At 36.1% G+C, this 22,537-nt stretch overlaps 2 protein-coding genes across 4 annotated transcripts; one reads left to right on the top strand and one right to left on the bottom strand.

Moving 5' to 3' along the window:
* The first annotated feature begins 11,867 nt into the window (after nucleotides 1–11,867).
* On the top strand, nucleotides 11,868–13,215 carry LOC111892919 (late embryogenesis abundant protein D-34). Its single transcript, XM_023888992.3, has 3 exons — nucleotides 11,868–12,438; nucleotides 12,521–12,814; nucleotides 12,919–13,215. The coding sequence occupies exons 1-3, from the start codon at nucleotides 12,097–12,099 to the stop codon at nucleotides 13,078–13,080; spliced, it is 798 nt and encodes a 265-aa protein (XP_023744760.1). The 5' UTR covers nucleotides 11,868–12,096; the 3' UTR covers nucleotides 13,081–13,215.
* A 287-nt stretch (nucleotides 13,216–13,502) lies between these two features.
* LOC111892935 (peroxygenase) lies at nucleotides 13,503–15,478 on the bottom strand. Of its 3 annotated transcripts, none has more exons than XM_023889009.3 (6): nucleotides 15,278–15,478; nucleotides 15,033–15,182; nucleotides 14,864–14,949; nucleotides 14,283–14,377; nucleotides 14,063–14,188; nucleotides 13,503–13,893 (listed from the first exon to the last, which is right to left on the bottom strand). In XM_023889009.3, exons 1-6 carry the CDS (start codon nucleotides 15,381–15,383, stop codon nucleotides 13,740–13,742), a joined length of 717 nt encoding a protein of 238 aa, XP_023744777.1. In that variant the 5' UTR covers nucleotides 15,384–15,478; the 3' UTR covers nucleotides 13,503–13,739. The 3 variants fall into 3 exon arrangements, with proteins under 3 accessions (XP_023744777.1, XP_052622816.1, XP_052622817.1); XM_052766856.1 differs by having other exon boundaries at nucleotides 14,120–14,188; XM_052766857.1 differs by lacking the exon at nucleotides 14,063–14,188.
* Between the last annotated feature and the right edge of the window lie 7,059 nt (nucleotides 15,479–22,537).

The following is a 22,537-nucleotide window of genomic DNA, read 5'->3' as shown; positions in this document are numbered from 1 at the left end:
AGTAGGAGTTGTATGTTAGATGATTGTCTTTGTAATATCATCTAGGTTTGCTACTACCTGATATGTTATATGCTAGCACGATATGTATATGTGATAGTAGTAGAGTTCGATTGTTAGGACCGAAGGGTAGGTCAGACACCCCAGATGTGTCTGACAGTATGTGATGATATGTTTATATGTTGGCATGATATGTTATATGTGATAGCGGTAGGAGGAGGGGAATAGTCCCCAAGTTCGGTCGTTAGGACTGAAGGGTATATCGGACACCCCAGATATGTCTGATAATATGTTATGTTATGATATATGTGATGTATAGTAGCAGTAGGGGGTGAAATAGTCCCCGATGATCGGTTGTTAGGACCGATGGGTAGTTAGCACCCCATAATGGCTTGACATGGGTGGTCAGCACCCCAGAACGGCTTGACACGGGTAGGTCGGCACCCCAGAATGGCCGTACTGGGTAGGTCGGGCACCCCAGAATTGCCCGACAGTGTGTATGATATATAATTGTATGATATGTGGTAATATGGGGGAACTCACTAAGTTTCGTGTTTACAGTTTTCAGTTTTGGTTTTAGGTACCTCTTCTTCGAAGGGGAAGGAGCCGACACGGTAGCGGTACATCACACACACGCTTTGTATTCCGCACTATGGGATCCTCCTGGGGTTTTGTACTCTGATAGTATTATGTTTATGTTTTACGAAATGGTTTCCAGACAAGCAACATCTTTTATGAAATGTCATGATCCGTGAATGTTTTATTTATAATGTTTTGCAAATGGTATGTTTTAAAATGAAATTTTTTGCTCGTATTTTTTGGACGTTACATGAATTCTGAAAAGGTATCAAGTATGTTTATGTAGATGATTCAATGGATGATATTGGTGAGATTCCAATTCTATTGGAATGAAATCACGAATTCTCATTATGTTGGAATGGAATCACGAATTTCAATTTTGTTGGAATCAAAAAAGTTGATGCTTGAAGAACGGACCACAAAATTGAAAGTGATTCTAAGCAATATTTTTTTAGAATGTATTAGTCGTTGTTAGATTTTGATGTTTTCTTTCCCGTTTTGAAAGTTTTTTTGTTAAATTTTATTCTTTAACAATAAATGTAATTTTTAACAATTGTTATCTCTATTCTATAAGAAATAATATATTTTTTTTGTTTTTATTCTTCAATTGACCGTTCAAGAATTTGTTATTCTACAAGAAGTTTTTAAATTCATGATCAAGAAATAGGTTCAAGAATATTTTTATTTTTATGGTTCAAGAATATTTTTATTTTTTAATATACTCATAAACATATTATGTCAGAATGTCCGAATTAAAAGAATTATAGTTCGTAAAATCGGATTTTTAAAATTAATAGAATCTATGATCCCTTAAAAAATGCAATTTTCCTTTATTAAATCTATATTAATTACCCTTGTAATTAATTAAGATGATATCTTTCAATTATATTTAATTCAATAATATATATTAATCACTTTCTTAAAATAAGTAAATTTGATTGGCCTACATTTATGAATACAATAACACAATAATTACTTTGAATAGAATAACCTAAGCATATATATATATATATATATATATATATATATATATATATATATATATATATATATATATATATATATATATATATATATATATATATATATATATATAACATTAGTATTTCAGGGTTAGAAAGTTTTACAAAATTTTAAATAATAAAAATACTTAAATAAATTATAAATAAATAAAACAAATTTAAGTGAATTTAAATGCTTCCAGTATATTAGAATGTTAACTTGGAGTTAATAAGAAAATATAAGTTTGAGGGACTAAACTCACCAAATTTGGAAAAATCGAGTTTAACTTTGACTTAACCATATTTGGACCATTTATGTTAAGAATTAAATTGAATCAGGGTTATTATGTAAAAATAAATTATTGCTTAGAATTTGATGACGTTTGGTGTTTAATCGGTGAAAATAGCAACTTGATGGGAAATGTCGTTACAATATGAAAGATTACATCACAAACACCCAACTCGCTTCACTTCCTTCTCATTTAATCGGTTGAATGATTTTGAAGATGAATTTATGCAATTTCAAGTGTAAAGAAATAATTAAAGTTCAATTCAAGTTAATTATGAGATTATGGACTTGTTACATCAAAAAATCACCAGAAGGTATCTTGTTTAGGATTCTATCTCTATTTTTTTTCATAAATAGTCCAAATATGGTTAAGTCAAGGTTAAACACTAATCTAACAAGAAATTCTAAACATGCTTCATTTAATTCTTAACATAAGTGGTCATATCAAAATTGGTTAGCTCAAGGTTAAACTCAAGTATCAGATTTAGAGTAGCCTAAAGATGAAATCCTCTGTAAATCCGAAAATATATGATGATTTCTTGTTAGATTATATGACGTCTGGATTTTTCAACCAAAATTTTTCATTTTTATTTATTAAAATATATCAAAGTTATAATTATGTTATGCGGAAACATGTTGCGAATGCACGTGTGCACAGTTGAACCTTATCCTTCTCATAAAGTACCTGAAAAACATTTATAACAATTGGGTAAGCGCTAGGCTTAGTGAGTTCCCCAAAATACCATATACTACAATACATATACATGCATACAAATAATGGCTCACGATCTTCCAATAAAATATGTATCTTGGAGCAGGATCCCGACCTCTTTAACCGTTCCACCATCATCACATAACTAAAACTACGCGGGATTATAGGCTCCCGACCTCATTAACCGTTCCACCATCACCCTATCTAATATCACAATAATTACGCATATAGATACTGCACTTTAGATTCTACTAATACAAGAACATTATACTTTCCACTCTACCAATTTACACTTAAGCACATAAAGACTATTTTATCTATTCTACTAGTTCTCTATCCTAACATATATGGACATGTCTTGTAATACATAATATAGTGAGATAACTCACCTCGACAGTTTCTTAGAAGATTAACAACTTTCTAGGCGATCCCACTGGTGGTCAGTGCGTCTAACGAGTATTAACTTATAATACTTTAACTTATTAATCTATATGGATCAACCAGTTGGGAGGCATTGCCATTTTGGTGTATAGCTTTTTTGAAATCCAACAACCAAGTCAACATGACAATTCTAGACACTTCTATCGTAAGTATATCAATCAACATTATAACTGAAATTATTGATAAATCTTATTTATATATCCATAACAACGGCAATTAATATAAATATGAGTTACACTTAAAAAAAATATGAGTGTAACTTAACTTACAGAGAGTTTCTAGCGAAAACCGGGAGATTGCACTGGCAGAACTCCTATCCAAGAGCTTTTAATTCACGAGCCCTCTAATGCTCTGGAGCTTTAGTAAACTAAAATACTCCAAAATCCAAAAGACATATCACAAAACCCATTTTCGTGCTTAAGAATGAGAGTGAGAGAGAGAGAGAGAGAGAGTTTGGAAATTGCGTGGGAATGAATGAGGCATGAAATCAACATTTATAGGCAAATTCTGAGGAGGTGTGCCGCGCATACCTATCAAGCGCGTTAAGCTCGTTGGTGGTACCAGAGGGTGCCATGTGGCATTATTTGGGTGGTGACACGTGTCAGAATGGTGGTGGTGTGTCAGAGCGCGCCACACCTCTTTTCGGGAAGCACACACGTACGTGCGTATTTTTTACTTTTTTCAGATAATCATATTTTCTTCATACAAACTCTGTTTTCGGCGTTATTTATATACACGTGTAGCTATCAACGAGATCTACAACTTTCAATGAGACTCCGTCGGCTAATTCTCACTTTAGCTTTTTATTTATTATTTTTAAAATGCTTAGACTGTTAAAGTATGTGCGAAATTCGTAACTCATTCATACGAAATTCATTCTCGACTGTCTTTATATTGACGAGTTCCTATTTACGAGATCTTCAACTCCCGTTTAGATTCTTTCGGCAAAATCAACCGATTTGAATTTTGATTTTTTATGTTCGCACCGTTACACTGAAACTTGAAAAAATCATAACTTATTCATACGAAGTCAGATTTGTACGCTCTTTATATGCACACTCTCGGTTTTATGACCACTATGACTTTTGTTTAGATTTATTATGCTAGTAAGCAATCTATCTAAAATTTACTTTTTACGATACGTTGGGCCGTGTCGGTTTAATCGCAAAACTTCAAAAAACGTAACTTCTTCATATGACGTCAAATTTGGGTGTTCTATATATTTATGGAAATTGTATTTACGATTTTTATAGATTTACGATGATTATTTTGGCTAAAAAATTAATATATTTCTAGTTCGTATTTCATAATAATTGCTTAGTATTACAATCTACGAAAATAATAAAAATGGGGTGTTACAAATTAGTGTTTTAGGTTAGATCAATATTCTAAAAAGATCGAAATGGCTCCAAGGCTTGTATATGTCGTCACGCTTTAACAAAATGTTTCTTTAAGCCATATATGTATATAAATGAATTATAGTAGAATATATATATATATATATATATATATATATATATATATATATATATATATATATATATATATATAATTAATAATTATATACAAAATTGTCATCTTAAGTTACGCCCTACAAACAACATGACTTGTTATGACTCGTAAAAACTTGAGATTTGACATTGTCACCAAGTCACACCTAACGTTATTTAGAACCTTAGGTTATATGCTAGTAATGATTCACTATTTTTAAAACTATAAATTTGTTTTTTTCGGAGAGAGGGTGTGGGGATTGACTTTGAGTTTAGATGATCGACATCATCCAATACTCTTTAAGAGTTGACCTTGAGTATGCTCATTAGATTTTTTAAACCTAACACTTGTATTTTTATAATATGTAGTGAGATTAACAACTAAAAGAATATTAGAGTTATCTATGACATTTATAATACAATTTATATGTAATGTTTATACTAGACTCGACTAAAAGAATATTAGAGTTATCTATGACATTTATAATACAATTTATATGTAATGTTTATACTAGACTCAACTAAAAGAATATTAGAGTTATCTATGACATTGAATACAATTTATATGTAATGTTTATACTAGACTCATGTTTTGGTGTTGATTGTGTAACGCCCGCAGATCCGGGCTAGTAATTTGCATTCATAAGCTTGGGGTGGGGCATTTCCTTTTCTTTTAATTATTCATGCATTTTTTTGTTAGGTTGCATATCATATTAGTTTAAGTTAATTTGCATTCATTTTTTGTGTTTTAACATCAAAATTCCAAAAAGATTTGATTTTGTTCTTTTTCACCTTTTATATTTTTGCATAACATTTAGCTTAGGGCATTAGCATTCATGCATTTTTGTTGTCTGTTTCTTCTCACCTCATTGGATGCCATGGAACAGGTTTATAGTTATTGTATCATTATTGGTCCAGGATCTTGTTGCTATCTCACCCATCGAACTGGGACCACTAGCTGCAGTTTGGGATTTCATACTTGGGATCAGATGCTCGTAGCTTAAAGGGGTAAGTGATCATGGCCATGTAGTTTCATGAAGAATTATGCATACAATACTAACAACTGTAGGATATACTATAACAATGGATGTTCTTAGCCTTTCGGTCACTACCGTTGAGAGGACCACACTTGATCATGTTTGAACTGTTAGGATGAAGAATTGGTGCTTGTCCCCGAGTAGAATCCATATCTGGTCTCTTTACATCACCATATCTTTTTGCGATTTTATTAGAATTTTGGAGAGTCTTTTAGTCTACATTTGGACATTTTCATCATCTTTGAAAAACCACACGTTTGAAAAGGAGCTTACATTACATTTTTATGCTCCACACATAGTCATTTTCACACTTAGGCCATTCGGATTATATCATTACCCTTTCGGTTCCACTTACACACTTTTGGGAACCAAATTTTGAGTCAAAGGGTTTTCTTGTTAAAATTTCGATTGTTAATACATTACCTTCAAGTACTAAAAAAAACAAAAAACAAAAAACAAAAAAAACAAAAAAAAAAAAAAACAAAAAGAAAAAACAAAAACAAAAAAAACAAAAAAAAATGGCATGCAAATTTTCAGTTGCAACTATCTTAGATAGGTGGCCGGTTCAATTATTGAACAAATTTTCCAACATCTTGGTCACCCGACATTTGATATTCATTTGTATAGGTTTGTTCTATTGTATATAGATCGAGTTGTTTTTTTTTTCGCAAATTGGTGATGTTAGGAGACTGTCGAGTCGGATACTATGGGAGGTTTGGGCCAACACTAAGTGAACCGATTCCTACAACGGTGCCCGAGCGATTAAACCTAGTTACACATGAGAGAAACCGGCAGACGTGAGAGCAGAGTGTGCACTTAAAGAAGAGCTCAACCCGAGCCCATCCAGTTGCTTTCTCCATACTACATATTTTCTTCATTGTATGCATGTTCTATTAAGACTACGACTGACCATCCCTCCTTATTCACCTAAAGGAGTTGTCCTGGCTGTGGTTTATGGTCCCATTGTCATCGGATGAAAACGTTGTGAGATAGCAGCGAGATCAATTACGGCCATGTTGACTAACGTCGAACAGGTTCCATGGTTCTATCCATTCGTTTTATTTATAGGGTAGTTTGTCCCAAGTTCATTTTAGTCTCATCTTACTTGAGGACAAGTAAGGTTTAAGCTTGGGGTGATTTGATAGCTTCATTTTATTTACTTCTTTTTATAGTTTTTTTAGCACATTCCATTCGCATTTTAGTTAATTTCCATGCATATTTTCATTTTTGTTATTTTTATGACCATTTCGGGTACTTTCTAGTTTCTTGAGCATTGTTGCAGATTTTAAGGAAACTAGAGGAGCGGGAGCGTGCGAGATCTTTTGGAAGGCGATTGGACTTGAAGAGCAGTGGGGATGTCATGCTTGATAGCTTTGGAGGTGATCCAGGGAGTAGGCTTGTTGATTGCTTGAAGGCGCAGAAGTGTTGAACTTTAAATTTGAAAGGGCGCGAGAGAATTCTTGAGTGTGCAAGATCGATGTTTAAGAGTTTGCGGAAGTTTTGAGTGATGTGGAAAGACAAATTGGGCTTTAATTGAAGAAATATTGAAGAAAAATGGGCTAGGAGCTGATTGGATTCGAATTGCGCCAATGGACTAGCTGTGGGGGCCCAAGACTTGAAGAAGCCCAAAAATCCCGTCAAAGCCCGCGGCCCGCGTAAGATTACCCGCGGCCCGCGTGGGTTCCTAACAAGGGCATTTTCGGGATTTTACTTAGAGCTCTATATTGGGAAGGTTGGTGTGCCTCTTCAGCCTTGAAGGTCCGAGTTTGACTTGTTATCTCTGGAGTTTGGAGTGCTTTTGAAGGCCAAGAACACCTCAAGAACATCTTTATTTCACCTCTTGATTATTGTGAAATGTTTGGTACAATCTCATCTAACTTTATTTCTTTAAGTTTAGCCATGCTTGGTTAAACTAATCTTGGTTGACTTTTTGTTGAATCCTTTGAACTTTTGATGGGTGTTGAAGAATCCATGAACTTGTTCTTAAATCTTTATGGAAATGTTTTGTGTTTTATCATATTATCACTACTAGTATGTTTTTATTCATGAGTTTAAATGTGTTTGTGGTGATTAGTTGGCTGATTTCTTGATTAAGTAAAAGATCCTCAAATTAGCAAACAACAAATGATTTTTGTGTTGTTTTTGCTTCACACAATCATAAAAACATTTTCTCCAACATGGTAGTGAAAGCAATTGACTCCTCTTGGATTTGGTGACTTTTTGGTTCTTAATGCTAGTTGACTTTCACTAATTACATGCTATTTGGAATTAGTGACTTTGACTAGGGAAATTGTTATGAGCTTCTCTAGCCATTTCAACAATTAAGAAAAGTCTAGGTAATCTCAAGCTCCTTGGATTACTATAGCCAAATTAAGGATTTAAATTAAAGTATTGCACCATTGGATTCTAATGATATGTTCATCAAAAGTCAAAGTGAGGAAACTTTAAGTCAACCATCTCTCCCTTATTGATTTTACATCAAATCCTTATTTTTGTTGAAATTGTCTATTTAAATCATAGTTAATTCTAGTTTGTTTCAAGTATTTCAAAACATCAAAACCCCCCATTTTATTTTTATTGTTAATTTACAAGTATTATTACAAAGAGATTTTTCATAGAGTTATAAATTGAACCAATCTCCGTGGATTCGATCCCTTTACCACTATACACTATTTTAGTGTGTAATATTTAGGGTTATTATTTGTGTTGGCCTCGACAACCACCAAGTGTTGATATGAAGTTACATTACACTGAGAGATTAAGGAGATATAAATCACTAGTGATAATGAGTGTAAGTTCTGTTTATGCTTATGTTTCTGTATTGACCATGACATCCCAAATGTTTTAAAATGAATAAAAATATTTTTTTTTCGGAAATGCTTTGATAACGTATTTATCATGTTTTTCTGGGAACAAATTCTGCAACATTTTTATTAAAAGAGGTACTCTGATTTTTATAAAGCATAAACAAAATCGGTCTTTTCTGGCCGTGAAAATGGGAATGTCATAGATTGTTACTTGGACGTTGGGACATAAGAAAATGTATGTTAAAAAGAACAAACATGTTTTGGTTTAAAAAAATAAAGAAAAGATGGCACCAACTCCTTTTAAATTCTTGCCATGGAAAAATTTAGCTCATCGCTTGTTACATATATAAAAGCTAGGGTTTCTCACATAGGTCGATAGAGACGTGTCAAGAGATAAGGTGAAAACAACATATAGTAAAAGTATATGTACAAAAGTATGTTGCTGGGAATTAAAAAAAGGGGAAATACATCTTTTCATGTGTGGGTTTTTAGGTTGAAGGGAGTGGTGCCACTGAAACCACACTCATTTTACCGTTACATATGCATCAAGTCACTTTTTACCACACAAGTGTGGTTTCATGACACACCAAGGGAGTGAGATTATGGTAAAGAGAGAGAAAAGAAAAAAATGTGATTGGTTGAAAGAGAAGAGAGAGAAAAATAAAAGAGGAGAAAAAGAGAAAATGCATAAAAAATCTACCGTAGTGTGGCCTAAACCACACCAAACCGCAATCAGGGGACGGTGTTCCCCTGCCTATGTGGCAAAAGGTACGATAAAGACCGCACCCACTCTCCACAGCCTTACAATATATAATACTAAATGAAAGAAACATGATATCAAATAATATTATATATTTTCTACTGCTTTGAAATGGATGTATGAGTTCTGAAAAAAGAAAGCATGATGTGACAAAAAAGAAGAAAGGACCATCTTTCTTTTTACATATCAACCTTGTACTATTTCTTCTCTTATCCTATGTTGTTTGCTACAAAGAATATTCATCCGTTCCTTGACTATAGTCTTGATTATATTATGGAGAGGCTGATGAATGAACATGGTAGCCAGTAATTTGCAACTAAATCGAATTAACCATGTAAAATGTTGAAAAATTCATAAACGTTTGAAGACAATTAAAAGTGCTTCGAATTTAGCTTAAAGGGAATGTTCGATATATAGAGTATAAACTAAACATAGATTAATTTATAATTATTTGTTAGTTTTTATTGGAAAGACATACTACAAGAATAACCATTATCAGCGGCGACAACCACTATTAATGACGACAACCATCAATCTCGTTGGATATCGCCGCTAATAGTCTTCAACCCCGATCCGTGTGAAAACTTGAGATTACACCTTATCTGTCGATTTTGTTGCAAATCCAACGACTTTGACCACCTTGTGTACAATACCAATAACAACGACAACAATAGAGATGACAGTATCACCGCTAATAGTCTAAATAGATGAAGCCAAAACCTCCTCTGGCACGTGTTGCCGCAATTAGTTTCCCCGTCACTGCTAACATACCTTTCTAATACGTTTGCGTCGTCGCTAAAGGTCTTCACGAATATACCCCATTTCTCTTTTTTCTTTCCTCTTTTGTTATGTGTGTTCCTCATCTCTACAGTAAAATTCACTCCACATAATTTTACCGTTGATTTTGTTATTCCCCCCTTGAGCTCGTCGATTGAGTCAAAATTTTACTGCCAAAGCCCTAATCGATGACCTTTCATCAGCGTCGACTTCCCTAAACTTCTGCATGTGAGTTTTTTTTCTTATTTCTTCTCCGTTTTTTCTACTTTTCTTTTCCTTTCCTCTTCTCCCCACTGAAAACTCGACTTCATCACCTTTTTATTTTTAATTTTGTATGTGGAATGTATATATTTTGTGTGTGTGTGTATATATATATATATATGTATATGTGTGTGTGTGTGTGTTTTAAGTGTATTATCTAGCGGCGATAGGGTTTTAGCGGTGACAGGGTATTGGTGGCGACGAAGAGCAATAGCGGTGACGTATAGAGCATTTGTAGCGAGGCAAGACCGACTCTACTTTTTGTAAAACTAAATAAGGGCTTAAGGCCCTAATTTTAAAGCTTCTTCTATTAATTATATATGTGTATGTATATATATATATATATATATATATATATATATATATATACACACACACACACACACACACATATTTCTTGGGTTACAACGACAAGTTGGAGCTTGGCCTGGTGGTAAAGGCGTTGGTTTATCAAATTAAGGGTCTTAGGTTCGAATCTATTTGTTTACCTTTCATTCATTCTATTTTGAAAGCTACTTAAAGATATCCCACATCGTTCATGGATGAAACTCATCCAACTCTCATCTCTTATATAAGCTCAATCATCCTCTTGTTTCATATTAACTCTACCTTTGAGTCCCACATCGGTTAGGAGACCAAAACTTCAGCAAACTTTATGTTTATATAAGTGATTAGCTGAGATGCATTAACAAATAGTTTGAGGTTTGGTTTAAGTTATAAAACCGAAGGGTCCTAGTTTTTTGTTCACTTAGAACCTCCAAATTGGTTGAGTCGCCCGTATAGCGAGACAACGACCACGACCTTTTTAACAGCGACATACCAGACTTTTAGCGACAATGTTTGTCGCCGCTATTACTCGTGTTTCTTGTAGTGTGAGTCTTCATAACAAGGGCGTTCGAGTCAGCTTATGCGTATACGACTAATCCCTCATATAAATATGAGATTATGTCTCATGACCTGCGGTCATCACAAACAAATCTTCATGGACATAGAAACACACGGCCAACCGAATTAGAACCTCTCAAAGCGTTTCACGAGTAAGCCACTCCTCAAATATGAAAATATAATAGTTACTTTTTTATCGATTGATATATATATTTTTCTCACTAGTTATGAGACCCATGTATTACATAAGTTAATTTTAAAAAACAAATTAAATATAAATGTCAAAATATTTGAGAACTTTGAATTTATAAAAAAATAAAAAAAAAATAATGATTTATTATAATGTAAATGTTTTGTATCTTTTAAATTTAAACAAAAAAACTATTGAGCTTTAATTTTAGGACTTTCGAAATTAAAATGTAAGTTTATTAGTGAAATAAATATTTATCTATTACTATATTTATTCCAATTATTACATTAAAATATTATATAAAATTTAATTAAATAGAAAAATACTCATAAAATGATATCTAGAAAAAAAAAAATTCAAAATAACCATAAAATGAAATTTAAGAAATTAAATAAGAATATGACAAATTACAAAAGAAAAATAAAAAAAATAAAAAAACCCTATTATTTATTTAGAATATTTTGGTCTACAAAATCACAATCGTCCCTAACATTTTTCTTCTCGTAGATTATTTCATCTTGAGTTTCGGTCGACAGATATTTATTCAAACCGAATTAGATTATCAAACAGAATATTTGAGTTTCGTGTCACCATTTTTTAATAATAAAATAATAAAAAGATACGTTTTTTTTTTTTTTTTATTTGTCTCGAACCCCCTTTAAAATGCCACCCGTGCTAAAAACAAATGAATATTTGCGTTTGGTGGCACCCTTGTTTATCGAGCTGCCACGCTCACCTTCTTCGTACAACACGTGTCTCCTGGTCCACTTTATACGCGTCTACCGAAGACCCTATTGACGCCAGCGTATATAAACACCGGCGACCAACAGTGGTGGAGCAACTCGGAGACACAGATTGGTAACCGCGAAGATGAGTCAGGATCAACCAGAACGACCTCAGGAAGTGCAAAGGCAGCAAAAAGAACCTAATCAACCTATAAAATATGGGGATGTATTTCAAGTTTCCGGTAAACTAGCTGACAAACCGGTGGCGCCACAAGATGCCGCCATGATGCAAGCAGCTGAGACGACGGTATTTGGACAAACCCAGAAGGGTGGAACCGCCGCCGCCATGCAGGCTGCGGCTACAATCAACGAGAGAGCAGGGTTGGTCAGTCATGATGATCTCACCGTCACCGGTGATCAAGGAGTTGCTGTTACAGCCACCGAGGTTCCCGGTGCCCGTGTTGTCACTGAAACAATTGCGGGAGAGGTCTGGATCTCACTTGATTGAAAATATTATTATATCTGACGTCGTTGTTAACTTATGAGTCCGTTTGTCAATTTTCCGGCAGGTGGTGCGGCGGTATGTGAAGGCAACACCGATACTCCAGCAGGAAGGTGGGGTTGGAGATTTGCATCAGCAAGGTTTTATTACGATCGGAGAAGCACTTGAAGCTGCATCAAGGACAACCGGGAACAAACCGGTGGAGCGGAGTGATGCTGCGGCAATTCAAGCGGCGGAAGTGAGGGCTACTGGCAGCAACCTGGTGATCCCCGGCGGACTTGCAGCTCAAGCTCAATCAGCTGCCACTTTGAACGCATCAACTCGCGAAGAAGATAAAGTCAGACTTAGCGAAGTTCTTACAGTAAGTATTCTTGCACAAAAAATATGAAATTAGTTAATCTTGTTTTTGATTCGTCATCTATATATATTTAATTATTACGTCGGGAAACTATACTTAATAAACAGGATGCAACGGTGAAGCTACCGGCGGATAAAGTGGCTACGAGGGAAGATGCGGAGGGTGTGTTGAGTGCAGAGAGGAGGAACAACCCTAATTTAACAGCGCATCCCACCGGAGTAGCTGCTGCCATTGCAGCTGCTGCTAATCTGAACGAGACAGTGGTGTGAGACGAGGAGGTTTGCATAGTTGCAGTAATAAATTACCATGTTTTTTGTATATAGTTGTAGTGTTAAATGAATCTCATGACTAAAAGTAATTTTGTTTGTATTTGTTTATAAATATTTTGACGCTTTTATTACCAATGCACGTCGTAATGAAATCATGAACTATGGCCTACTGAAATAGAAAGGATTGAATGATTGTAACACTTGACAATTCTAATATTTAATTTCAGTCGCCATCATATATCTCTAAAGTTGTCCCTAGCTAGGCAGGATTTTTTTAATTTTTATGTCGACGTTTTAAAAAATTCTTGATGTTCTACATTTGCGGCCGTATTAAATTTGTTTGTCTTGCTTGCGCATTAATTAAGATTTTGATAGTGGAATCAGTTTTAATTTTTTTTTTTTTTTTTTAAATTGTTAGCAGCAATCGACCTCGAACCAATCGAGTAGTGTTAACCCTTTTAATTAGACGACGACAATAAATAAAAAAAACGATTTTCTAATGCTCATGGCTCAAAATGTCATTAATTCACCCATAAACCTATTAAAATAACATCTAATTAATCTAATGTCCAAAGGAATCGTACTATGAGTATCTTGCGAATACAAAAGTTAGTAACATAGTTCGCTAGGTCGATGCCCATACATATAATTAATAACGATCATCCCATCTTACTTGGATCGCTCTTTTGCTTCTTGGCACAATGCTCGAACAAACTTCCATCGAAGCAACGCCTTACTGAATCTTTTGATAGGAAGCCCTCTGAGTCCTTTGCAAGCACATAAAGAGCTCCCCATTCCAACTTGCTTGCAGTCCTATATATACATCGTTACAAAACATGCATGTCGTTACTACTAATAGATCTTCCACATAATCAAGGACAAAGTCGCAAAGACTACTAGATCTCAAATAATGTTTCGTCTTTGCCCTCCTCATTATCGCTATTGATGAAAATAACCCTAAAAGTTTGTTAATAAAAATTACCAGCCAAAGAAATCAAAGGCGTTGCGAGTGGCATCAGTCATATGCCAAAGCTCCTTGAATGTGAGTTTATTAGGAACTGTGCGAGCGTATTTGCTGAAAATGTTCTCAAGATTGGCTGGAATAAACCTGCATGCCACAGCAATAATCACAAACGAAATTAATTAATTAATTAGAATTGAATGCCTACCAAGACCAATTAAGACCAACTTAATTTCCTAACCTTCCTTCGGTGTCATAAGTCGCGGAATCACTTCCATGCTTCGCCCTGTGTATGTTTTCTATGTAAATGGGGAAGAAAGGTGATGGCAACCAAGTCTACCACACCATCCACATGTACACAATTAGTCCAATTAGAACACAGCATGCAATGCAAAATCGTCGCTTAAAATTAATCACCATATATGTTCATAAGACCTACTTGTTCTTGTCAAGAAATTAATAGTTTGATATCAGAAAACGCTCATCAAAAAAGTACAATTTTAGGCCACAAGGTTCGATTAGTGGTCGATTAATGGGTGATCAATTTAAGGGTCTTGTAAGTATATACAGTACTCATTACTGAAACAGAAAGTTTGACATTTTTGAGGTCAAAAGAGCGCGTTCCCAATTTTAGAACTGTAGTGGATTTTGTCAGAGTTTTGAACTTTTCTCATACTGAAATGGAACATCATATCATTTTCCACCTATAATAAGTTCTTGGGATCATTGTATCATATAGTCTACGTCAAAAGTGAACATGAAAAGTAAAGAAATTGACCCAAAAAGGTGAAATAGCACCAATTTTATGGATTAGCAACTTACAGGCAAAGTGACGTAACTCATAGCCATATGGATTAATACCATGAATAAAAATGAAGCGAACGCGTTGAATCCAAGGTCTCGACACCCTGTATAATTTAAAAACTCGTGTTAATGATGAGATCATGTAAAGTGATCATATACAGCTGAACAGATCATATATAAAGCTTGCCTTTAAAAGTCTCCCATGGAAAGATGATCCCGTTGTTATCTTGGTCAAAGAACGCTACGTGTTGCTGAAGAACAGACATGTTGTTATGTTTGTGTCCCGATGTTCCATTCGGATGATCGGTATCAGGGGCAGTCACTGCTCGTGCCATGTCTGAAAGTACCCAAAACATAAAAAAAAAGTCACATCGATCCCAAAATATTTTCAAGATATCGATTATTTTTTCACACATGCAGTAACATACATACATGGCTTAGGGAGGTTGTTGTCGAGGTCTGACCGAATCTTTCTCTCGGAGGTAACCGGAGCCTTATCAGCTACTGTCAACATCGTATCTGCAGCCTTATCTTCCATACCTAATCTTCGTTATTGCTACTGATTGGTCTTTTAGGTCTGGTCTGTGTAATGTTACTAGTGAAAATTGTGTTAGCGTCTGCAACTATGTGTTATGTGGACAAGAGAGAAAGGTGTTAGCATGAAGTCGAACGATCGGATCATGAGATTTGAAGATTTCACTTGGAAATGGCATGCCCTCTAACCCTATTCTTGTGCATATTTCCTTGGGACACTTGTTTTATTCTTTTACATTCCATTTATAGCCATAGTCATTCTTAGTTCGACTCATTTGTTTGTGATTGAGACCACAATTTGAGTTATATCAAATTAATTATATAAATAAAGAGAAAATTTTAATAGTTAAAAAGAAGGTCTGTAGGATTGCAATTTCTCTAAAGTATATTGTTAATGCGGATAATTTTTTTAAAGGGAGTATTTTATAGTTTCTAGCTTTTAATTTTTAATAAAAAAAACTCGAACTAAAAAAAAAGAGTTTCGTTTGGACGTACGAATGTTGAACTTTTAGTTTAATCAAAATGATTCAAATCTAAAAGCTATTTAATATAATCTTTAAGAAAAAGCTATTGAGTTTTTTAATCAATCTACATAATTGCTCTTAAAAACATATTTATATATTTATCTGTAACGTCCCAAAAATATTGAATATAAATTTATTTTAAATAAATCAAAATCATGCATTCATTGTTACAAAGACGACCAAAATAAAAGTATTCTCAAAACATCAATAATAAAATCGTAAACAATTATTGCAGAATAAATCTCCAGGGATGCAGTGCAATCAAGCCATACTCTTCATTTTGAAAGAAGAAGTACCTGAAAACATTTTAAACATAAACCGTAAACACAAAGCTTAGTGAGTTCCCCCAAAATACCACATACCATATAAATGGGCCCACCCAGCATATAACTAAATGAGCCTAGCCCGACATACATAATGACCCTAGTCCAACATACATGACAATGAGCCCAGCCCAACATGTATAATAATGGGTCCAACCCACCGAACATAATAACATGCTCATCCCATTATACAAATGGTCCCATCCCAATATACATGTAACATCCCGGAATATCCAGAGTAAAGTTGAAGGGCTAAAAGAGTAAATTGGGAAAGGGGAACTCGGCGAGTCCATGGGTGGACTCGGCGAGTAGGGTCGTGACTTTGGTCGCGTGTTAAGTGGACGACTCGGCGAGTCAGCGGATGGACTCGGCGAGTAGGCGCTGAGTGGAGAAAACCCTAAATCCGGAGGATGAGCCCTATATAAAGAACATCATATCTTCTCCCCAGCCTCCTTATCATTCCTTGAGTTCCAGAAGCCCTAAATTCGTGAGGAGACCCCATTGTTGAGTGAATTAGAGCTTGGAGAAGGATATTTGGTGCTTTAAGCTTGAAGATTGGAGGCTTGTATCAGGAAGCTTAAGGGGGATCAGGAATCTACAGTTGGTTGGGCTCATTCTAAGGGTAAGGAACCATTTCCTTAAGCTATTTCTTCATGGGTTCATGTGTGGTGGTTGATATGACATCTAAATTGAGATAGAAGCTTGGATCTGAGGATGCTACTTCAGATCTAAGCTTGGGATGGTATTGTATGTCATAAAGTCCCTGTTTATGAGTGATTGAAGGAGCTATCTTATCCCAAACCCTAGCCCTAGAGTGAAAATGCCTAGATCTCCTTGGATTCACGTAAAGTTTGCCACTTTACGTGATGGATGGCCTTAGGAAGGGTATATCTATGGTTTGGATCATCTGCATGGCTTGGAAAGCCTCGGTATGGATTCAGACCCGGTGGTACTCGGCGAGTCACATGGGTAGACTCAGCGAGTTGCTTGAAGATAGGCTGGAACTCGGCGAGTTGGAAGAACAACTCGGCGAGTTGGATGAAGATGGCCTGGAACTCGGCGAGTTGGAAGAACCACTCGGCGAGTAAGTTAAAGATAGCCTTAGACTCGACGAGTCTGTTCTTGGACTTGGCGAGTCTTGTCGAAGAGTCTCAATCTTTTATGGTTGAGCCGTGAATCGGTGAGTCAAGGGGTGACTATGACATCCCCAATTTCACGGCCAAAAAAGACCGATTTGTTTATGCTTTGTTTTCAAAATCAGAGTGATCGTTTAAAGAAAACGGTTGCGGAATTTGTTCCCAAAATAAAATATGATAACCATTTTATCAAAACATTTCTCGAAAAGAATGTATTTTTATTGAATAATAAAACATCGGGATGTCATGTTCGTTACAGACCAAAAGCATAAACAACATAAAATAGACCTTACAATAGTTATTCAACTACTGATCTATAATCCAAAATCTCTCGTCAAGTCCGCCGACTTATACTCTTGCGTCATTACCTGTAATGAAAAGAAAACTGAGTGGGTCAGGCTTGGCTTGGGAGCCTGGTGAGCATATAGGGTTTTCAACCCACAATAATACATTTGTTATGTTCCATTATCAAACAATCAACCCAAATACCCATCCCCATTATCTTCTTAAGGTTTCACCCTAAGAAACAACTATCCTTCATTCACTTATTCCTAAGGAATCGGCACGAAATCCATTGCTGCCAAAGTTTATCTATCGAGTACTAAATCCATAGTTATCAGACGCTAACTCCATAGTCGTCGGGGTTTACTCAAGCGATGCTAACTCCATAGTCACCAAGGTTCACTTAACAAGCGCTAACTCCATAGTCGCCAGGGTTTACTTAACAAGCGCTAACTCCATAGTCGCCAAGGTTCATCAAATAGGCACGAAGTCACATCGTCGCCAAGGTTTATACAATAGGCGCTAACTCCATAGTCACCAAGGTTTATCTAATAATAGGCGCTAACTCCATAGTCACCAACTATCCCATCTGCCTTGTTCTACCCAACAATTTGTAGATATAAATACTTACACAGTTTAAATCATTTAACACCTGTATAAAACTCCAATTTCCATGTCCATCTCAAATAGACAAATAACATATAAACACATAGCACGTATTTCATAACAAATACTTCACATTGATGTGTTAGAAGAAAGCAACTACACACCCACATATATAAACAACAATATACTTAATACACTCAAACCATACTTGTATTATTATCGTGTTTATGAAAGGTAGTATACACTCACTTGATCAGAAGATGATCGGACAGTACTATGACTTGCAGAAGTAGTAATCCACAGCAGATCTGGAAGATCTCCACGAAAATCGAACTTCTCGTGGGCAGAGCTTCGGCTCGGGAACCGCACTTCTCGGGATCTTCGGGATCTCGGGACTTGCCTCGGGGCTAGAGAATAATACCGGGGCTTCGGGGTATTTCTGGTACGCAAAACGATGCAAAACGGGAGAGAGAAGAGAAGAAATTGGCAATTGGGTCGGCTGCCCTCGCATCCTATTTATAGGAGGCTGGAGCCTCGGAGTACGCGGGGCGTACTGGTCCGAAAAACGTCACTGCGTGCGTCATCCGAAGCCACTTGCTGCGAATGTCCACACTTCGGAGTACGCGGGGCGTACTCGAGTACGCGGCGCGTACCTTGGATCAAACCGGTGACTCCTTCGGATAATGCTTCCGAATTTCCTTTTAAATTTAAATACAAAATGATTAATAAACTTAGGAAATTCATATCTTCTTCATACGAATTCCGTTTTCGACGTTCTTTATATCCACGCGAAGGTGAGACTACGCTCTACAACCTTCGTTTAGACTCCGTCGGCTAATTTTGACTTTTATTTTTATTATTTATTTTTTTAATAGGCCGCGACATAAAACTTCGTTATAAATTCATAACTTCTTCGTTTGACGTCCGTTCTCGCCTAACTTTTTATCGCTTCGATACCAACAACGAGATCTTCGATTCTCGTTTAGATTGCTAAGGCTAAATATCGCTCTAACGTAAATTCACTTTTTACGTCGCGCTGTGTCGTGCCGGTTCTGTCGCGAAACTTCGACACGTCATAACTTCTTCGTTATAACTCGGATTTTGGCGTTCTTTATATGTAAGGAAACCTTGTAACATATACTACAACTTAGTTAGGATTATTCATCCTAAATAATCTTCTATCAAAAAGTCATTTTTGACTCTTATTGTCTCTAAATTGACTAGCCCTGATCTACGGGCGTTACAATTATCTCCCCCTTAGGATGATTACGTCCCGGAATCATCAATGAAATAGGATTCGCATACTGACTCCATAAGTTATATCTCCATTCTAAGTAATAACCCTGATGTGTCGGAATAACAACTATCTTTCTAGACATTACCGAAACAATGGTAATGACATACTTGAATAAAACGGAATCAATTACTAGCTTCTTGATAACCTTGTGACTTCCCCTGATCCAAGCGTGAGTCTTGTGCTTCCGGTAGTATAGATCTCTACTACCATTCACACCTACTCATACTCGTCCCAAGTATTGTCTCGCAGTTAACCAAGTCACCATACATAAATCATATAATCATTCAACACATCAGATAACAAAACTAGGATTTATATTAATTCTTGAAACTATTACACAAAAGTTCAAGTTCACCCTATACTATGCCTCTAACAGGCTATGCTTCCTGATACAGACTTTACCGACTTTATATATTAATATGAAGTCTTCATCCTTTAACCCTCCCATCCCTTTCTGCTTCGTTGAGGAACATGTTGAATGCCCTTGGCTGTGGAGGTGTGTTTTTCTGTGGGCAGTCTTTAGAAATATGACCTTCTTCATTACACCTATAGCACATCTTCTTGTTAGGTGCGCACTTGTTGGCATAGTGCCCTGTCTTCCCACATTTGTAGCAAGTCATCTCCTCGCTACATTTCCCGAAGTGTTTCTTCTTACACTTCTCACACCACTTAGCCTCATCTCTTCCCCCAGATTTCGAGAATTTACTTTCTTTGTCGATTATTGAAGATCCTTCACGCTTCCTTTTCTCTCCAACTTCAGCCCTTTCCAGACCCTTTTCTTTTATTTGGGTCTCAACATTTTTGGCTGCCCAGATGGCGGCTTTCAGAGTGGTTGCTTGTTTGACTATCGGACCAAAGTCCGCTGGTAATCCATTAGCAAACTTGTTGACCTTGGAAAGTTCAGTCGGAATTAGGTATGGAATAAGCTTCATCTTCTCCGTAAAGCTCGTAGCGTATTCAGTAACGCTCAATTTTCCTTTCTTCAGATTTTGGAACTCATTGTTGATTTCCAGAAGATCCTGCTCAGAGCAGTATTGCATTTTCATTTGCTCCACGAACTCTTCCCAAGACATCTTGCTAGCTTCCCCCTTGGGCATTGAACCAGCCAGTAACTTCCACCAACTCAATACTCCAGATTTTAACAGAGGGATTGCAAGAGCGGTCTTCTGTCTGTTGCTACACTCACAACTTTCAAACATTGTCTCCATTTCGGAGATCCAGTCCATGACTTGCACCGGTGTCGGGCTCCTAGAAAGACATGGTGGTTTGGATGCCATGAAATCCTTGTACTTGCATCCACGTCCATCATTTCCTCTATCCTGGTTGTTTTGGCGAACTATTGGTGGGTTGGCTTGACCAACGGTCCCACTATAGTTTCCTCCTTCAGAATGCCCTCCATTTACTTCGGGCTCTTCTACTCGAATTGACAATTCCTCGCGATTTTGTCTGATCAGACGTCTAGTTTCTTCCATCTGATTATTCAACATTGCCTGGATCATCACTTGAACTCCGGCCATTGTCATTGGTTCAGGCGCTGCTGCCACAACAGGTATTTGTTCAATTACTGGTACTTGATTCCTGTTCTCATCAGCATTTCCAACTCCACTCCTCGTTCTCACCATTTTTGATCTATACACCGAATATGGTGAAATTAGATCCTTAATCACGATAGATATTGAAATCATCCTTATCACTCCGAAACGTTTATATGCTAGTTCTAATATCGTAGACGTACGCTTAGAATCCTATACACATAAGGTTTCCAGATCCGGTCGGCAACAGACCATAGATCCGAACAAATAATGTCATATACGACAAACATATAACAATTAGCACATAATAGCATTTCAGGCAATTTTCCTAAAATAAAATAGTGCCTGTGTCAATTTAGGTGTACTACCTGAAATATAATGGACACTTTCAACTTGCAATCATTGCTTAGCATTCTAAGTTTAAGTCTAGAAATAAATCCACATTCCTAGTTCGCTTAAACTAATGCTCTGATACCAACTATGACATCCCCAATTTCACGGCCAAAAAAGACCGATTTGTTTATGCTTTGTTTTCAAAATCAGAGTGATCGTTTAAAGAAAACGGTTGCGGAATTTGTTCCCAAAATAAAATATGATAACCATTTTATCAAAACATTTCTCGAAAAGAATGTATTTTTATTGAATAATAAAACATCGGGATGTCATGTTCGTTACAGACCAAAAGCATAAACAACATAAAATAGACCTTACAATAGTTATTCAACTACTGATCTATAATCCAAAATCTCTCGTCAAGTCCGCCGACTTATACTCTTGCGTCATTACCTGTAATGAAAAGAAAACTGAGTGGGTCAGGCTTGGCTTGGGAGCCTGGTGAGCATATAGGGTTTTCAACCCACAATAATACATTTGTTATGTTCCATTATCAAACAATCAACCCAAATACCCATCCCCATTATCTTCTTAAGGTTTCACCCTAAGAAACAACTATCCTTCATTCACTTATTCCTAAGGAATCGGCACGAAATCCATTGCTGCCAAAGTTTATCTATCGAGTACTAAATCCATAGTTATCAGACGCTAACTCCATAGTCGTCGGGGTTTACTCAAGCGATGCTAACTCCATAGTCACCAAGGTTCACTTAACAAGCGCTAACTCCATAGTCGCCAGGGTTTACTTAACAAGCGCTAACTCCATAGTCGCCAAGGTTCATCAAATAGGCACGAAGTCACATCGTCGCCAAGGTTTATACAATAGGCGCTAACTCCATAGTCACCAAGGTTTATCTAATAATAGGCGCTAACTCCATAGTCACCAACTATCCCATCTGCCTTGTTCTACCCAACAATTTGTAGATATAAATACTTACACAGTTTAAATCATTTAACACCTGTATAAAACTCCAATTTCCATGTCCATCTCAAATAGACAAATAACATATAAACACATAGCACGTATTTCATAACAAATACTTCACATTGATGTGTTAGAAGAAA

This window comes from Lactuca sativa, chromosome 8, assembly GCF_002870075.4.
Source record: "Lactuca sativa cultivar Salinas chromosome 8, Lsat_Salinas_v11, whole genome shotgun sequence".
Taxonomy (NCBI): domain Eukaryota; kingdom Viridiplantae; phylum Streptophyta; class Magnoliopsida; order Asterales; family Asteraceae; genus Lactuca; species Lactuca sativa.
This window is presented reverse-complemented; position numbering and strand designations above follow the sequence as displayed.

Bases quoted from the DNA above. Each gene is read 5' to 3' on its own strand.
- LOC111892919 (XM_023888992.3), top strand. From the start codon at position 12,097: ATGAGTCAGGATCAACCAGAACGACCTCAGGAAGTGCAAAGGCAGCAA. The intron at 12,439-12,520 runs GTCTGGATCTCA...ATTTTCCGGCAG, and splicing joins CTGAAACAATTGCGGGAGAG to GTGGTGCGGCGGTATGTGAA. The intron at 12,815-12,918 runs GTAAGTATTCTT...CTTAATAAACAG, and splicing joins GACTTAGCGAAGTTCTTACA to GATGCAACGGTGAAGCTACC.
- LOC111892935 (XM_023889009.3), bottom strand. From the start codon at position 15,383: ATGGAAGATAAGGCTGCAGATACGATGTTGACAGTAGCTGATAAGGCT. The intron at 14,378-14,863 runs GTAAGTTGCTAA...ATGGTGTGGTAG, and splicing joins TGAGTTACGTCACTTTGCCT to ACTTGGTTGCCATCACCTTT. The intron at 14,189-14,282 runs GTTAGGAAATTA...TGTGGCATGCAG, and splicing joins ACTTATGACACCGAAGGAAG to GTTTATTCCAGCCAATCTTG.